The 18,355-nt window shown below is 43.3% G+C and overlaps 1 protein-coding gene across 1 annotated transcript in view; it reads left to right on the top strand.

Moving 5' to 3' along the window:
- Positions 1-4,348: 4,348 nt before the first annotated feature.
- LOC137795084 (cytoplasmic phosphatidylinositol transfer protein 1-like) overlaps positions 4,349-18,355 on the top strand; it is a 58,979-nt gene continuing 44,972 nt past the window's right edge. Inside the window, exon 1 of the mRNA XM_068592344.1 lies at positions 4,349-4,695. Coding sequence (XP_068448445.1) covers positions 4,648-4,695 — 48 coding nt within the window. The 5' untranslated portion in view covers positions 4,349-4,647. The remainder of the gene's footprint in view (positions 4,696-18,355) is intronic.

Consider the following 18,355-nt stretch of genomic DNA (forward strand, 5'->3'; position numbering starts at 1 on the left):
ATGATCCTATTCAGAAAGTCATTTTAATTTGGATCAAGTGCTATTTTAAAACCATGGATTGTTTTTTAAAAATCCAGTGCCCAACTAAATTAGTCTATATTTAGCATATACATTTTTAACATAGAATTAGCTAAGGGTACCTTTTTGTTGCTCAAGAGGGTCACACAATTCTCTTTTACATAATTTCTATAGCATTGTATAGCACCGACATAGAGTGCTGTCGTAGGCCTGCAGGAGTTCATTTTCTTTGGAGGTACTGTCCTGTCTGGATAACAACAACAAAAAGACAAACACAACCATTTAGAGATGCTGTCACTTTTAGACTTTCATATTTCAACTTTATCTTCTTGGTGACGGAGGTGATAATGATGACATCCTTGTCAAAAATCGTTAAACGTCAGAGTCCTTTTGGCAATAATTATAGTGATGATAATTAAGAAGGAGGATGACAATTAAAATAAATAGTATGAGGAATATAATAACACAAACACTTTTTGAAAGTGTAAAACCTTTCCAATCAATTGCTCAGGGGGAATGAAGAACTTTGTGAATGGGCATGATCATGTGAATGGACACAGAGTCCAATGACAACAGTCCACCAGTAGGTGTCCCTTTAATGACAGTGCTGCGCATTCCTGTCTACACACAGTACACTGCTTTGAAAGGCTCCCATGCTACCTTCAGTGATTTGGGTCAGTGATTTTCCTGCGCGTGGCAGAGAAAGCCCTTAAGACCTGAGCCAAAATCAGTTTGATCCCAGTGCAGGCTCAGCATAGACTGCGCGAGTCCAACAAACTGCACACGACTCGCGTCCACTGTGAGGGAGATGGAACAATACCTCTGATTGCAGAGGCACAGAAATTATCTGTGTGCTTTGAGCAAATATTTCTGACTGCAAAGAAAACCCCAGGAAGAGTTCAGCTGAAGAAGACTGATTGAAACCTCAAATCATTGCTACCATAATCATTTGGATTATCCTTAATACCACCGATGAATAACAGGCGGTCGACAGACTATCATTCCCAACACCTCCTTTGTTTAAATGTCGTGCTCCTTTGCAAAATTGGAACATTTGTCTATTTGAGAGCTTTTAGATTTGTTTGGTATTATTGACACGACACAGCCGCTCAGATGACATCAGGCACTATGCCCCTTTTTAATCAATGCAGACCTTATTTAAATAGTTAGGTTATTAGGTCACGGCTAGCTGGTTCCGATATACCACATGACCCTCAAGCTTCAGGGTTTTATGTAAATATAAACAAAGACTGTCCAAAATGAAATATAGACCTGACATTTTCAAAAGAGATGTTCCTTGTGTTGTGCATCAGATTAAACTGAATGCACAAAGCACCGTTGTGCCTTAACATATCCCAGAACACGAGAGGAACATCCTATTGATCGAAGTCTATAAAACAAATCAAGAGTTTCATGGTCTCTCAATAAAGACGTGCAAGAACCTCTCAGCTCTTTGGGGTTTTTCCCTATTTGTCCCTTTCTTAAAATTGTTGACGCGCTATTTCTAAGAATCTGCAGCATAGTAAAGCCTTTTATAAGGCCACACAAACGTCAGTGAACTCATGTAGTGTGCGTACAGAAAGCGTTTACTGGACAATAAAGTAATTTGATGTGGTTCAGTAAGGTGTAGCCTATCAATAGTACGCTATCTATAACTGATATGATAAAATAACGCAATACATCTTTATTGCACCTGTTATAACATATGCTAACAAGCATTATAGCAACTAAATAGCTGTTTGGCTCTTTCTTGACATTATTTCTCATAACTTCCTGAGATCTACAATTTACGTGCTATGCTGTGGCGACAGGGTATCAGTTAGAATAGATTATTTCACTGTGAATATGACTCATTTCATTTATAACGCCTATTTCATGTGCTGCTACACATTGTTAGACCATTTATTGAAGAACACAAATGAGGAAACCTCAATAAAAGACTGATGGGCAGTTAATGAGACAAATTAATCAGGGCTTTTAAACAGTTTGCTGGAGGAGATTTATTAAATTATTATTGCAAATGATGTATTCAATCAAATTTGTCAGTCACTCACTCTTGTGATTTAACACTCGTATTTCAAACATAAACTACGTTTGGAGAGATGTGCTCTATTACTGTCACCGTTGTCTACTTAATTACTCTGTAAACTATGTCTGCACGTAAATATATCCCAGAGTCTCAGTACAAACTGTTGGTGACCCTGCTCTGAGGAGCTGCTCACACATCAGTCTGGAGGTTAAGTGAAGAGTTTAAATTCAAATGGTGTTTCGGAGGGCTTGCCACCCTGCATGAATATACTTCTTGGGGAAACGCTGAATGCGTGCTGACAGCGCAAAGTGCTGTTTGTCAGCATCTTCAATGCAGAATTATGAGCGTGAATTTTGCTGAGTATAGACCCAAATAAATCACAGGTGTCAATGAAGGCAGCAATGCCCCCCCCACCCCCCTCCCCTCACCCCCACCCTTTTCATTAAAACAGACTGTTTAATGTGTTTTTTTCCTCTCTCTCTACTTTTGTCAAGAGTAAGTGTGACTAATTCTCAGTGATTTCATCACAGATACAGGCTACTCTCATTTCTCACTCAGCCGTCCTCTTAAGTATGTATTTGACCCAACAGACGAGTATTTAAAGGGCATTTGCAAAAACATTTCCGCAGACGCCATCTGTATTTGTCATCTTGAGTTGAACGACTTGAAGTATACTAATAATTCAATATTCATACACACTGTCTGGAGCTATAACGGAAGTGCAAAAAGCTTTTACCATGCATGCACTGGATTTCTCTCTCGATTTTGTTTCAGGTTTTTTTTCTATGGCTAGATTGAGGTCACGTGACTGATTAAAACAATTCACAGTTTGGCCAGGAAACAACAACAACAACCACACAGCTTTTGTTTTCTTCTTCATTGCCATGCCTGCATGTATGTCTGGGATGCTGCATCGGCCTGAAACTGTGGGAGGACCACAGGCCTGCACTGGCCGCACTTTACATTGTTATTGTGACATGTTCGTAGCCCTGACGAGACCTAAGTGTGTGCACAGGCTGCACGTGAGACGGAAAGAAAAGGTGAGATGTGGAGGGGAGTGCGCAGCAGTGAGCGGATGTTTCCTGCGCTGCGGTTAAGTCGAAAGTCGTATTTCAACCGGCCGAGCCGAGGGAGGAAAGGGGGGCTCTGTTGAACCGCGTACATTTTCCGATGCCTATTCAAGCTGCTTTAAGTACTAGAAGAAGAGTCTCGGGGACTTGTTTCGTGCTCATAACTTTGAAGGCAGCAACCTTGTTGTGTGAATGTGTTGAGCAGGGCAGCGGCACGGAACTCCGCTTTGAAAAGCACATATTTTCTTTCTCAGCGAATTTGACATTTATTTCTAGCGGTACGCTCCAGAAAAGAAAAGAAAAAACAGTGTGTAAGCTACCTGGCAGAAGGCAATGTCATATCCGGTCAAACATTTTTCAAAATAGTCGTCAATCGTTCTTGGAGAACCTCCTACAGTGGATGGATGGATGAATAGCGAGATACATGGATGGATAGATAAATGGATAGATAGATATAGAGATGGATGGATGGATGAATGGATGGATGGATGGATGGATGGATAGATAGATAGATAGATAGATAGATAGATAGATAGATAGATAGATAGATAGATAGATAGATAGATAGATAGGACGAAGGTTATCATACTAAGATAACTAAGGACTAAGATACTGGACATGCTGAGTCTACTAGACCATACATGTTAAATTGTTAACCTGCATATTATTTGACATCATTCAAACCAATCAGCAAATATAACTCCAGAATACATATAATGGGATGCAAATCTCTGTATGTTTGGTTATTGTATCACGCATCCGAGAAGATGCCATTTAGGAAATGACATAAAATCCATTGAGCTGCTTAAATAGCCGTCAGCAAATACATAAATTATAATTCCCCATCTACTTAAAAAAGGTCACGAGGAAAAACGATATATATATATATATATATATATATATATATATATATATATATATATTTCTGACAGAAATTATTTAATTTGTCATGTCAATATTATTAACTAACAATAATTCTTTTTTTTTTCTTCTTTTTTTCACACAAGGACACATCAATTTGTTGTACATTAATTCAAAGACAATTTAATTACTGAACCTCTTACATTGTGTGTAGCATAATACAAACCCCAATAATACAACAAAAATACATATGAAAACTGCCAAGCAGCATAGCTGAATCTGAGGCCCCCCCGATGCCAGCTTCAGTTAATAATCCAGTTTTCCACTCTTATTCTGAAGCCTGACTCCCTACAGCTTCCGGTCATGTCCGGCTCTCCTCGCCTAGCTTGACTCCTCGGCGTGCTATACGAGAGGGGACGATCCTTAAAGCCAGCTCATTACTGCTCTAATCGGCTCCCCAGTCGGCAACACAGTGTCCGCGGGTCCCAATGAGAGAACTCAGCCTCAACTCGGGCTGCCTGTCCTAACCCGGGCTCGACCTTCCTCCCCACATGCGCTGACACGTCTCCAGACATCACACACATCCCGTCGGCTGGCGGAGGGATCGTTTACTCGGCTGGTTTTGACACATTGTGAGTGCACACGAGAGAGACGCGCGCGCGGCGGAAGATGTTGCTGAAGGAGTACAGGATATGCATGCCTCTCACCGTGGAGGAGGTGAGTTGTCTTTTAGTTTGTTGTTCTCTTGTTTTTCTCTCTCTCCTCCTGCTCATTCTGTTGTCACTTTGTTTAGTGTCATTTGTTAGCCCGACTGTGGTTTTTCTATTGTTCGGAGACGCCTGACTGCGTGAGCCGCATAGGGTCCGCTGTCCCGTGCATGTGGCGGGAGGTGGGGGGAGGACTGCGTTTAATGCAATTCAGACACATTTGAAGCACTTTAGAGGAGTCTGAACTATTCCCTGATGGTGTCGTCTCACTCCGTCAGAATAGCGTTTCTCTGCGGAGCCTTTGAAAACCATTCCGCTAGAGAATGACTACTTTTTTTTTTTTTTATTGGTTTGACCACACTTTAAGAAAAACAAAACGTTATCTTCTTAACTATCTGAAACCTCTTTCGCAGAAAGAGAATACACAAGCGGTCGGTCGACACGTAACTCTTGTGTGTCACTTTGCATGAAATGCATCCCATCGTGTGGCATAGTTTTTCCGATTAGTCGTCAATTGCTACGTCACTGATCGGCAGCGTAGACGATATATGTATACTTTATTCATCACCAAGGGGAAATTTGATTGTGGCAGTTACATAGAATACACACAAATATTAGGGTATGGAAAATACTATATATATGTATGTGTGTATGTATATGTATGTATGTGTGAATCTCTCTCTCTATCTATCTATCTATATATATATATATATATATATATATATATATATATATATATATATATATATATATATATATATATCACAACAATAGAGAAGAGTGTATTAAATTTAAGAAAATTAAACAATAAAAGTGCAAAAATGCCAAGTGTATGCGTTTTTATAATGTGTATATACAGTGAAATAGTAGTATGTACAATAAAAGCAGCGCTAAGGCTATTGATGGTGCTGTTTATTCAATTGATGGAGGATCTGGTCAAAGGTGACTTATTATAAAGTGTAAATGATGTAAGACCGACTATTACTGTTCCCTCTTTCGTACACACAATTAATTGCATCGCTTTAAATCCACGCCGCCTGTTGGTTGCGCATGTGGCACCAACACGATGCAGAGCGGTGGTCTGTGCTCGTGCACCTGTGTTTGTCTGTGATGAGACAAAAAAAGGGGGCCGTTGTCTGCATTCAGCTCATTTGTCTATTTGGTCACACAACTTGACTCTAAAATTAGAAGGTGAAGATGATTGCTCTCTTGTCCGGGCATGCTACGCAGCACGACGGCAGCTTTGTACTTCTTTTTCATTTATAACCCATGTCATTGTTGTCCTACTCCTCTCCAAGGCATGTGTTGTGGTGATTGCGTTGGGGTTGGTGTTGTTGGGTTTTCCTACAGCCGAGGGCTGGTAGTCAGGTGGAATAACGGTGTGGATGCAGCGCATCATCTCCACTGACCTCTTCTCAATTCAGATGCTAAGATGAAGACAAACAAAACACTCTTTTCCACAACTTTTCACACTTCACACACCAAGTGTGTGCTCGTTGTTCAGAGGACCGTTAGAGTCATCCTAGGAATTGAGAATGAGGGTTGGCATCCCTGCGTTGTGTTATAGGCTGATGGAGTGGCTGCGTATTTGCATGAATCTCTTGCCAAGTGCATGTTCAAAGAAGAGCAATAACTTTGTTTCCTCCCCTCCAGGCTCTGGGCTGGCTAGGCTGCAAGTGCTACAAGCAATGAAAAAAGGCGCAACACTGCGCTGACTCATGCAGAAACCCGACTGCGGTCTTGCGAGTCGCCATCTGCGTAACTTCGGTCAAGCCAGCCCTGCGTGACATGCAACGCTCATCTATTGGTGGTCTTACGGTACGGGGCCCCGGATAGGCCCAAAAGCACGGAGCAAGACCTATATTTAAGCAATAATTTGATATAACAAGTCAAATATATTTTTACGATGTACATTACATGAAATCCAATTACAATAAAATCTGAAGTTGCACTACTGTACTGTTTTTCATTAAAAAGGGCTGTTTGAAAGGTCAGATAATAATATTTGATCTGTAATAAAATCATTTCCTTTGTTGATTAGCAAATCATTATTTTCAGGATGAACCTGACTATATCAATCTCAAATTGTATGTGCTTTTACTGTGTGGTTGTTGAGAAAATGAAAGGCTAAGTCGCCTCAAATGGCATTCATATTCATAATTTCCTCATATTTAAACTTTGATTATAGGAAGTCCTTAAGAGTTGATAGTAAACATTCACTGGATTCTTGTCCATGATGACCCTGACTATGTCCGTGTCAGATTTCATGTAATTTTACTACAACCTCCTAAAGAAGTATTTAACAGTTCAAATGAGGACATGATGAGAATATTGCTTTTCCTCTTACCGTTCTCACACACGATTGTTCTTAATTTCCTACTCAATGAATATACATTTCCAGAAAAATCCCTTCTCTAAAAAATATCCATATGGACAGTTAGCCAAATCATTATTGTAATTTCCATAATCCCTTCCAGTGTGGATCTGTATGTGATCAGTAACTTCATAGTAACAAACAAACACACGCTACACCTTTCTCTGCAGTATGTGATGTCATGAAGTCGTGTCCGATAAAATTAGCAGGCCGGGAAAATCTTGATCCCTAACATCTGCAAACACTTCCTGACTTTGTATTCCACCGTGCAGTTGAAATATGAGGAAAGTCTGAAAATGAATGCCATTTGAGCCGCCTTTGCCTGTAACTTTCTCAAACTGTAAAATCATTAACAGTGAAACTACTATAAAACATTACTGTATAGAACTTCATATTTGATTATAATTGGATTTCATACAATGTGGAACATAATGTTGTCTTTGACTGTACAACAAAGTCAAATTATTGTCCATTTTAGTATTTTCTTGGCAATCCAAGCACCCGTACTGCATAGAAGAGTAGACGAGCATTCAATTTCAAGCGCCGGCTGGCTTGACCGAGGTTCTGCTTTTGTGTGTCTGTGTGCACGTGTGTATTTGCTATGTGGTGGTTTGCATTCATGAGTGCATTTTTCCATTCAGTAAATCAACCTTGAGTCTTCGCCATGCGTTTATTTAAGCCCAGAGGAGCAGCGGGAGCTTTCCCTTCACATCCGTTGAACTTGTGAACAGATGGTTGTCAGGAGAAGCACGAGGAGTGTAATTAAAGTCTCTATCTGTAATTACAACTGAACAAAAGAGGTATCTCGCCACCAAAATAACATGTAAATACAGCATTCCACTGTCATTCCAAAAGAGACATTCTTGTTAATACTTAAATGAACTTCTTTCTTTGTTCACCATTTGCTGTATGTATGCAACTTCCTGTTACTATAAATGACTACAGAGACACTTCCTACACATTGCACGTCACAGCTAAAGCGTGACATCTCCGTCCAGTTTATGATTAAGCTAAAGAACTGGTTCAAGTTGCTAATTTAGGGTTCATAGCGATGATCCTTTTGAAATGCAACATGTTTAGACGTGAGGTACATACGGTCCATCCGTGGGACATCATATTGTAACGTGTAGAAAGGGAATGATGTATTAGTGTTGCGCATCTTTTGTAACGGCTCAGTCAGACTTTGCACTTTGTATCCGTTTGTCTTTTTTTTTGCCGGGATGAATCCCAGGAAGCAGGCTGTCCTTGTGTGTTGACGGGGATGGAAACGCAGAGGAGATGGTGGTTACGTCAATCTTCTTCCCGTCATCGCTGCACACATTTGAGTGAGCATTATCTCCGGTCTCCAAAAAGTTGTCTCAAAGTTTCCTGTCCGTCCAAGGGGAGAGGAAGAATGAAAGAAGGAAAGGAAGGATGTTCGGCAAGTAAGGATAAACTGCTTGGTGCCGACGGCCGGGGGCTTTAGGGGACGAGGAGAGAAGGATGGCAGAGAGAAGAGGGGAGGAGTGGGGCTAATGCGGGAAGTTCTGGGAGATATGTTTTCTTTGAAATTCCCCAGGGTCATGCACTAATAGTGTGTATGTGTGTTTGTGTGGGGGTGTGCTTGGGTTTGGAGTCATAGGGACTTGCAAGGTCACGTCTCTCTGTGTATTGTCTCTGGGAAGAGATTGCCGCCGCCTGCTTGGCTGTGTTGCGTCATCAGCTTTACTACTGCAGCGGCTATCCATGCAGTGTTTATACAAGTTCAACAAATGGCATACACACGGAGGAAATCATTTAGCAATACTTCTTTGAGCCGCGACTCTCTGTCCTCTGAGTCATGTCCTGCCTGTCTGGGTGTGTGCCCGGTATGCCACTGCTGCCTTTTTGTCTTTCCATTTTATTCTTCTGTACTTACAAGGGTAAATAAATCTGGCTTAAAGACTGGAATCAGGGTAAAACAAATCCACTATCAACCCGTCCAAAGCTCTCTAATCTAAGCAGAAAACTCAGCTGTTTTCCTCTGTTGTAGGTCTTTATGCTAAGCTAAGCTAACTGGCTGCAGGTTGTAGCTTCACAGATAATGGACACGTGTGTGTCGTATTGATTTTGTCACTTAACTCTCGCCAAGTTTTGCACAATGTGAAACCAATGTGGAAATTCTGCTCTCCCCTTTTAAGTCATCAGAGTGAAAACCAAGGAAATAAAAAAAAAATAACCCGCTGGCAAGCTTGCTGACTCGATAATGATCGATATGATACTTTTTAATGTTCACATTTTACCAAAAGAACGTATCGTCCTCCCGGGAACTTCTGCAATATGGAAAAATGTAACTTCTGGTCTAGAATTCATTGCAGTTATTACATGTAAGGTTCACCGTGTATTTAGGTGACTCATTGTAGCCAGATCAAGAAATTCAGGTCTGGATAAAATCTGTAACTTTAGGAGGAGTTCAGTCACTGTAAAGCTTCTGCGCTTGAGAACCGGTTTAAAGTTCCATCTCAGACAAGATTTAGCTGTAACTCTCACCAGAACCACTTAGCCAAGAAATAATCATTTTCCCTTTTCTGTCCCTCGGGGATAACTCTGCTTTGTTCTCCTGTTAGCGGGGCCATTCATCAGCCACCGTGTCCATCCCCCCCACACCCTCCTGAGAAGGATAGAGAGGTGATGCATCACAGGAGACATGGATAGATGTGTCCCTTCTCCTGCTCTCGCTGTGTCTGTCCAGCGTTGTGTCTTTCTCTGCTGGAGCAGCTCTCACTTGCAACTCTCCGTCTTTGACTGACATGCCCCACCCCCCCCTTTTTTTTTTTTTTAAAGCTTGTGAGAAAAGAATGCTGACTTCGCCCAACCCCCGGGTGACCTGAGTCACCCGCGGCACATGGTCTTGGTTGATTAATCTGAAGTTTTGATCACAACATGAGGCTTTCACCGGGAAAAAAGAAAGAAACTGAAGCATGTTCTCCAGGCTCCAATTGTTTTTTCTTCCATTAACCGTTGTGACCCAGAGCAGAATGGCATTCAGTGAAGACCTGTGAAATGAAACCCACTGAAAGCTTAATTATCCATCCATGTGCTTGCAATTTGATGTCGGTGGTACCCGTTGGCCAAATGTTTTTTTTAATGGGGTGTTGGCTCTGGCAATAACTGAAGGATTGTGACCCTGTGAGACCCTGTGTCATTTAGTCCAACAAGGTGGAACCATTTTGCCCGCCGTGCTTTCTATTCAAACCTCTGAAGTAGCATGCGAGTACGTCAAACCACCTGTGAGATTCTTCCAGGGCTTTTGCGAAAGGGAAGCTGCTTGTTGCCGCGCTGTTGGTCGGCTGAGGAGGACCGAGGGTTTGACTCTGGAATAGACGGCCATATAAATGGGAGGATGTGGGGGAAGGCTGCTTGAATGAATGAGTGACCGGATGACGGATGGCTGGAAGGACACCTCGGTTGGCGCATTTCGAAAAGGCACCTCTAAAAGTAATGGTCCCGCCAGAATTCATCAAAGAGAACGAACATCCCACCCTCCTACCCCCAATTTGCCTAAAACCCTGTAGAGTTCACACCCATCAATGAAGCCTCATTCGCTTCAAAGATGCACAGAAAGCAGCACGCAAAACAGCAGACGGCACCAGATGTGGTGGCATTGTTTAGTGCCGGTCCCACAAAAGTCCCGTAATAGGATTTGGAACTGCTTTGTCACCCACGAAGGGATTATCTGCCACAGATGTACACAGACGTGGCCGTGCTGTAGAGACATCATCTTAGCCCTTAAGCACGACGGTGACAATTTGAACCCGTTCACACGCCGCTGCCTTCCATGGCTCGAGGCACGGCATAATAAGTGGACGCAAACAGTTTATTTGAGGCCAAACTCTTTCTCACAAAAGGCAGGAGGAGATTTCATTAGTGTTGGCGGTAGTGCCTTCTTCCCCTTGGTTACTTCATTCATGTTCAAGAAAAAGTAACTTTTTGGTCGATTGAGCGCCCCCTCCCCCTCTCCCCGCCTCTTTTTTTTCTTTCAATAAGGGCTTTTTAACAAGATTGGTAGCCTTTGTACTATCCCGGAGCATGTTTCCATGACGCCAGCAGTACATTTCATGGATCCACAGGCTGGGCGCGCTGGTGAGAACAAATGTGCTTTGACTCAGCGACGCTTCTTTCCAGGAAACTCCAACTGTTTCTTGAAGTCAAGGTAGTTAAAGAAGACAGTGTCTTTGAGGGGTGGGGGGTTGGCTCCTGCATGTAGGAAGTGTGATGGAGGTAAATGTAATAAAAGGTTGTGTTAAGTGAGACTTGACTCACTGTGTAGTGAAATTCTCCTCTCCCGCTCACAGAGGGAGAAGGGCCCTCCATAACACACCAACACAGTTTAAATATGACATGAAAACCTCTAATACCCAAGCTGGTAACACAACGTCTATGATCTTTTTCACAAGCAGCTACCCAATCGTTCAAAGTACAGTTTCTCTCCATGTTTCGACCCATACCTTCCACTCCAGGGTTTGTTTGGCAAATTGGGAGCCTGTTAGATGCTGTTTGTTTCTTTGGTGTCATGGTAAAGCGCAAGAGTTTTTTTTGTTTGTTTTGCCATCTGGTCGACATGACAGTGCGGTGATTCAATCAACATCCCATTTACTGCCATTTACTCTTCGAGAGGAAACCATCATGGGTTGTGATGGACCATTATCCCAGGATGAGGCTCATTCTCATTTCCTAGACGGCTGTGTGTGTGCATGTGCGTGTTTGTGTGTGTGTGTGTGTGTGATGATGTGTTACCTGTACCTAGATCTACCACCGGAGAGGCTCAGGTGAGGCCAAGCTTAGTGTGCTGGTGAAGCGTAGCACTGCTTCCACAGTGGAGCTGCAGCGTGGTGCGGCTGGAGAATAACCGCAGCCAATCGGTAAACAGATTCCTCTGATTATTGTGGCACGCTGGCCGAAGTTACAAATAATTTATTCCTGCCTGAAACGCATGAACACGGCTCCTTGCTGCAGAAAAATGTCATTATTGCGGCGGCTCGCCCCGCTGCCTGGAGAGTTTTCAGAATAAAAGCCTAATGATGACTTTTTGTGAAAAAAGTCAGCTTTCATTGGGAGTGCTTAACTGTTTTGGTCGTGTGTGTGTGTGTGTGTGTGTGTGTGTGTGCGTGTGTGTGTGTGTGTGTGTGTGTGTGTGAAAAACCTATCTTTTAATAAAACACTGAATTGCAATTAGTGTTGGTGTTATCATATTCAGCCCATAAACATAATAACTTTACTAGTCCACATTACTCCGGTTCTTCCACTACGGCTCACAATTTTCAAAAGTAATAATCATAGCATGAAACTGCCTTGTGTCACCGTGGAGAAAAAAAGTGGCTTTTCTTTCACCATCCCTCCGCTGAACCAGCAAATCACAAGAGGGATAAGAGGCGTTTTCTACCATCAGTCTGAAGGCGGCTGCTAAATCCGTAACGTGTGGCTGAAAATAGAGACAAAGCAGCTGATTCTTTAGACCAAAGCCTCTTCTCTTCTCGCTGTGCTCAATGTGGACATCTTCACGGATGCTCACTCTTGCTACTGCGGGTTCACGTGCTACTGTACCACACAGGAAACATGCTTGTATTACAGTAAAAGCGTTTCATCTGTTGTGCATCACCATTTGGTCCTCTATCTCATCTTTAGCATACATGAAAGTACCCTTTGTCTACAATGATTACCCCCCAAACCCGGTGAAGGGCTGAAATGCTGAAGGGCTGAAACTGAAGATGATGGTGCGTTCATGGAATTATGTGAGAGAGAGGAAGCTTGGCAGCCTCCTCACAGCGCTTGACATTACAGACATTCATTTGCACTCAGCCAAGCACCTCCAAGTGGACCCCGAGCACATTTCTTTGTTGTTTATCAGAGGAGATTTCACAGGCTTCGCTCGAGCAAAGCAGATGCCAAGAGCTGCATGGGATAGTTAGTTTTCACTGCATGTGGACTTTCTGTTGCTCCAGCGTCTAAAAATGACGAAACACTGACATTTGACATCAAACACAGCCCAGAATGGGACCCTCTTTTGAAGAGGTCTGCATAAAAAAACATGTGATTGAGGCTGGTAATATCCATGTTGTGTGTGTGTGTGTGTGTGTGTGTGAGTGTGTGTGCGCTCTGAAACTGACTAGGGCTTTGCCTGTATTGTTAACGGTTTGCCTTTTTTATTTCTGACCCACTGCTTTTCCCACTGGAGGCTACGGAGAGGCAGTTGTCATCTGATCAAATGTAATTACATTTTCTGCTGGTCCTTTCTCACCAGCTGTAGTTCCACTCGAGCAGTGTGTGTGTGTGTGTATTTGTTTGAGTACGAATTCACAGGCACGAGGCTGATGTTTTTTTTTTAAATTGAATTATTTATTTTTTTAACACAACTAGCTGCTGTAGTTTCTGCTTTCACTCCACAGAGAGACTCGGAGATGGTACGAGTGCAGCACGAGAGAAGACGGAGAAAGGGAAACAATTTGCAGCTTTTTCTTCTTCTTCTTCTTCTTCTTCTTCTTCTTCTTCTTCTTCTTCTTCTTCTTCTTCTTCTTCTTCTTCTTTATCCTCAATTAGTCTGTCGAGAGATGGGTTGAGAAGTAAAGATTTTATGAGGGCAGACAGATGGAGATGGTTAGAGGAGGCTTGGCAGATGCGGCCGCGCGAGGATACCGGCTGTAAAAATCCATGCAAATAGAAGGAGAGAGAGACGAGAGAGACGACAGGTCGACAGGGTTGGAGAGAAGCTTGAGTTGCATGAAATATGAAGAAGGTGGGACGAGTTGAGAGAGAAGTCATCTGTGGTTTCATGCAGCCAGTGGTTTCTCAGCAGCTCTTTTTAATGTGTCTTGACGGACACATTAAAACCATGTTACAAGTCGCTGCTGTAATCCCAACAGCTTTACAAGAAAGTAAATGTACACATGAAGGTTCCTGTGTGTTTGTCTTCCAAAGCTCTTGAAACTGCTCGGGCAGGTCGGGCCTAAGTCCTTACGTGTCAACGCTTCCATGTGTGTACAAAATGCAGCGTGCGATTCAACATGTCATCTATTACATAATCTGCTTTGTACCGGCTGTGAGAAAGTTTGGAAAGCTTTGCCTCCACTGCGTGTTACTGGCAGATTCTTGTACACTCGGGATAATAATACACTCGCACACACTGGTCATCATGCTGTTCTGCTCTGCCGTCAGCCCACACACAGGTGCAATGCCTCTATGGAAGAACTATCCTCTCAGCCCACGCACACACACACACGCTGATACACACACACACACACACACACCAAACACAAATTAGACTGGCTACAGATAGCTATATGCTGACACACTTCATTATCCGTGCACGTTTCTATGGTAACCAGTGCCATCCATCCCTACCATTGCCCCCATAGCCGAGTGGATTATAGTGATTATAGTGGAAGACCATCCCTCGGATAACTGTCAAATAATGAGGCCCGATGATGGAGTCTTCCCTTCCCTCCAGCCTTAGATTCAGCACTGCGCGCTTCCTTCTCGGTTTCGCGGCGCACAATAAGGAGGGTAAACGGGCTGAGCTGCTATTCCAGGCAAACAGAGCTGCTAATCTGTTGCCGAATGTTGCCACGTAATGTTTTTCTTCTATGTCTCAGAGGATGTTTGCCTGCAATTTAAGATTATGGTTGAGCCTTATGCAGGTTGACATGATAATGTTGGCATGCGAACATGCATTGTTGTTGCCTGCACGCTGGTGTTGCTCAACGTAGGTTAGCTTGTGGACGCCATAGTCATCATCATCAACCTTGTGGTGGTGCTAGGGGGTACATCCTCTGGGCGCCATAAATGTTAGCACCAAATTTGTGATGCCGATCAGTCCAGTTGTCGTTGACATGTCTGACAGGACAAGTGAGAACTTGGAATTGTTTCTTGATGCTGAAAGAGATGTCGGGAATCGACATCACAAGTGCAAACTTTCCCGACAATTCATCCAATAGTTGTTGGAATATGGACCAACGCGGTGGACGGACAGACATTGCCACCTCTAAAAACATATTCCTAATGACTACCAATCCATCTTTGCAAAGGCATTTCTTCAAAATATGCTTTAAATAAAGAACGCTAGCCGCGTCTGGCTGTGTCCGTTCCAAGTAGTGGCTGTATGTTTCTTTCCAAAGACTCCTGCTGAGAAGCACGGACACATGGTTTTTCCCTCCTTGATGGCTCCCACCCCACTGAGCAGCACTCAGCCTCCCAGCAGCGGCAAATGTATTTAAGTCCAGAGAACAAAGAGACCAACACACCTGTCAAGACTTTCATCAAGATTATTTTAATTTGAAATATCTGTAGCTGATAGACCTCATATTCTAGCCTCTGAGAGCCTTGATGTTCACCCGAGATGTATTTGCTGCTTTATTATTATCAAACTGGCGAGAATGAAGACGTCTCGGTCTCTGCTGTCGTCGCTCAGGTGTTTCACAGCTTTCGTTTGGATTTGATTTGAAAGACGAGCTTGATATTTAGGGGTAGCGCAGTTTGTAACCGCTCGAGCGCTCTCTCTCTATTCCCAGGTAGAAGTATCTCACACACATACTGAATAACTCCCACGACGGCCATTCTAGGGCAATTGCCCAGATTCAGAACTGCGCTGGTGTCAGCTGGAAAATGAGCCCGTTTGTTTCAGTTCCCAGTAGGTCGAGTGCTTCGAAGGACGGATCGGGGGTCTTCACGGGACAGCGGTGCTCTACAAGCCTGGGGGGCAATTTAAGGCCCATGTTTTCCTCTGCCACCGCCACGCAAAGGAATTGTGATGAAGAAACACGGAGACCATCAGCTCGCTGAACGCCGGCAGAAATTACGCTAATAAACCTCCCGTCTTATCTTAATCGCTTCACAGGGAAGGTTGATGTTAAGTGAGTCTCGGCTGCCGCCGGCAGTAGAGTGATACGACGTGAGAGAGAGAGAGAGAGAGAGAGAGAGAGGGAGAGGGAGAGGAAGAGGGAGGATGTAGGGACATAATTACTGCCCTTTGAATGATTGTACAATAAAGGTAGGTCACATTCTCAGTCCTCCTCTGAAAAATAAGAGTGAGGATTGATTGTCCTCCTGTGTGTGTGTGTGTGTGTGTGTGTGTGTGTGTGTGTGTGTGTGTGTGTGTGTGTGTGTGTGTTTCACCATATTTTAGTGTCCTCTGAGTCAGCCCTGACCATAGCTGATTTGTAGTGTGATTTAGAGGATTAGGGAACGAAAATGCCTGCTAAGATGTATTGATGTATATATGTGTGTGTGTGTGTGTGTGTGTGTGTGTGTGTGTGTGTGTGTGTGGGTGTGTGTGTGTGTGTGCATGGTGTAATAGAGGTTACAGACTAGTGTTGTCATGGTGAAATCCCCTGACGGAGGAGAAAGGATAGCATATGTCAGAGTTGTAGCCAGCTGACCCACAGGGACCGGCTCCTGACCCGCCATGTCCCTCGCAGTGCCATTATAATAATCCTCTATTAGCCTACATGTGAGAAGGGTATTATAGAAATAAAGAAATGCTAGCCCGTGGAGTAAAGTAAAATATCTCACCCTTCATTTTATAATTTTAGAAGTCAGGTTTCAGCGCCAGTGAGCCCAAGTGACCTACTTCACCTTTTGCATGCTGTTTGTTTGGTTTTCAGGGTTAAATTTCATACTGTTCATTTTTACTTTGACTCAGTCGAGTCGTACGAGTGCAGTCTTTCGGATTCCTTTGCAACTGCCGAAGAAATATTTCCGAGCATTTGAGTTGTGATTACAGGATTTAATGGCAAAGCATTAAAAGTGATGTGTGATATGAGGCAACGCAAATTAAATTTGTCGCAAGGGATTCTTGTCACATGTGATGGGTTTATTAGTTCCTGCCTGTCCCTCCATTAAAACAAAATAAATAAAATGTAAACTTGTATACAGTATGCAGCAGTTCCAGTTTCAGATCAGTAAAGAGTTTTATTTGTTTAAATGTTGTGGATCTGACCACATGAACTTGTGTGATCATGAACAACCACCAGGAGGAAATGTGAGGAATCAAAATGTATATTTGATCCCCCTCCTAAAAAGTAAGACGTAGGTTTTCACACGACTTTGATTCTTTCGCTATAAAACATCAAGCACCAGTTTGGTTGGCAAACACAAGTGTGCTGGGTTGCAGTCGACTCCACTTTGATACTTCCAGGTATCAAAGTCCTCCGATTTCAAACGCATGCTATTTGGAGCCACTGACAAGCAAAAATTGCACAATACGGCTTTAAGGCGCTTATACCGTGTGTGCGCTTCAGTTTCACCGATTTTCCATAACAACAGTGTTATGTTTCTTGACGGCCATCTTAAGTGCACCCAGCTAGAGGAAAGCATCAAAAAAAAAAGCACTTGAGGAGGTTGATTTGTGTATATACAAGTCCCGTTCTGTTCATTGGAAGTCTGTGGTGCAAACAACCAAAGTGTGTATCTCATAAAGAGCGCCTGCCCTCTCGTTCATCACGGCTCACCGTCCTTTCACTTTCCAGGTTTTACAGCCCCGGAAAGGCAAACAGGGGGCAGATGTGCCGGCTCTTTAAATAGACCTAAAGAGGTCTTGACAAGCCGCAGGCTCACTGAAAGTCCGACTGCCCCTCACAGCACCTCAGAAATTCCAGAAATCGCACCTAATCACGGAGATGTATTCTCGGCTGTACTTACTTTTTTTTATTTTTTTTATACGATGCCGTTTCTGTTATTCGTCTACTGAGGAAGTGCTGCTGCCATTACTATGGAAACATTTTCACAAGAGGAGTGTGCTGCGGGAGCTTAACCAGATTCAGCTCGTATACTCAAACCAACGTAGACTGTAATACTGGTCACACACACCAAACACAAGTCTTTACTCGACATTTTATCATTAATTGAACTTCACATAGCACCCGTCTGTCCCAGTCTGTGATAATTCAAGTCGAGGGATTAAGATTCTGTGCTTCTATTTTCTCGTAGCTTCCACACTACGTGGAGTAACCGGCGTGATTGACCCCGCATTGTTGAACCGGTGCTTTTATTTTTGTACTCTCTCGCTTGTTGCTTCCTGTCTGTTTGGTGCTCGGCTCACACCGCGGAGCACTTCCCACACATATTTATTTTCTGGGCGCGCACGCTCGCATGTTTCTGCGTGCGCATGAATCACCTTCATCCCACTTGTGTCTTCTCTCTTGAGGACGGCCCTTTTTGAAAAGACCTGTGCTACAATCCCAGAATTCACTGGTGGGTGAGGAAGGGGGAGGCGCGCCGAAACCGTTCCTGGTGTGCGCCGTGCCTTTTTTCTCCTCAAAATGTGTTGCAAAGAAACTAGTCAATA

The sequence above is a fragment of the Clinocottus analis genome, unplaced genomic scaffold (assembly GCF_023055335.1).
Source record: "Clinocottus analis isolate CAN_PGR_092001 unplaced genomic scaffold, fCliAna1.0.p SCAF_27, whole genome shotgun sequence".
NCBI lineage: Eukaryota > Metazoa > Chordata > Actinopteri > Perciformes > Cottidae > Clinocottus > Clinocottus analis.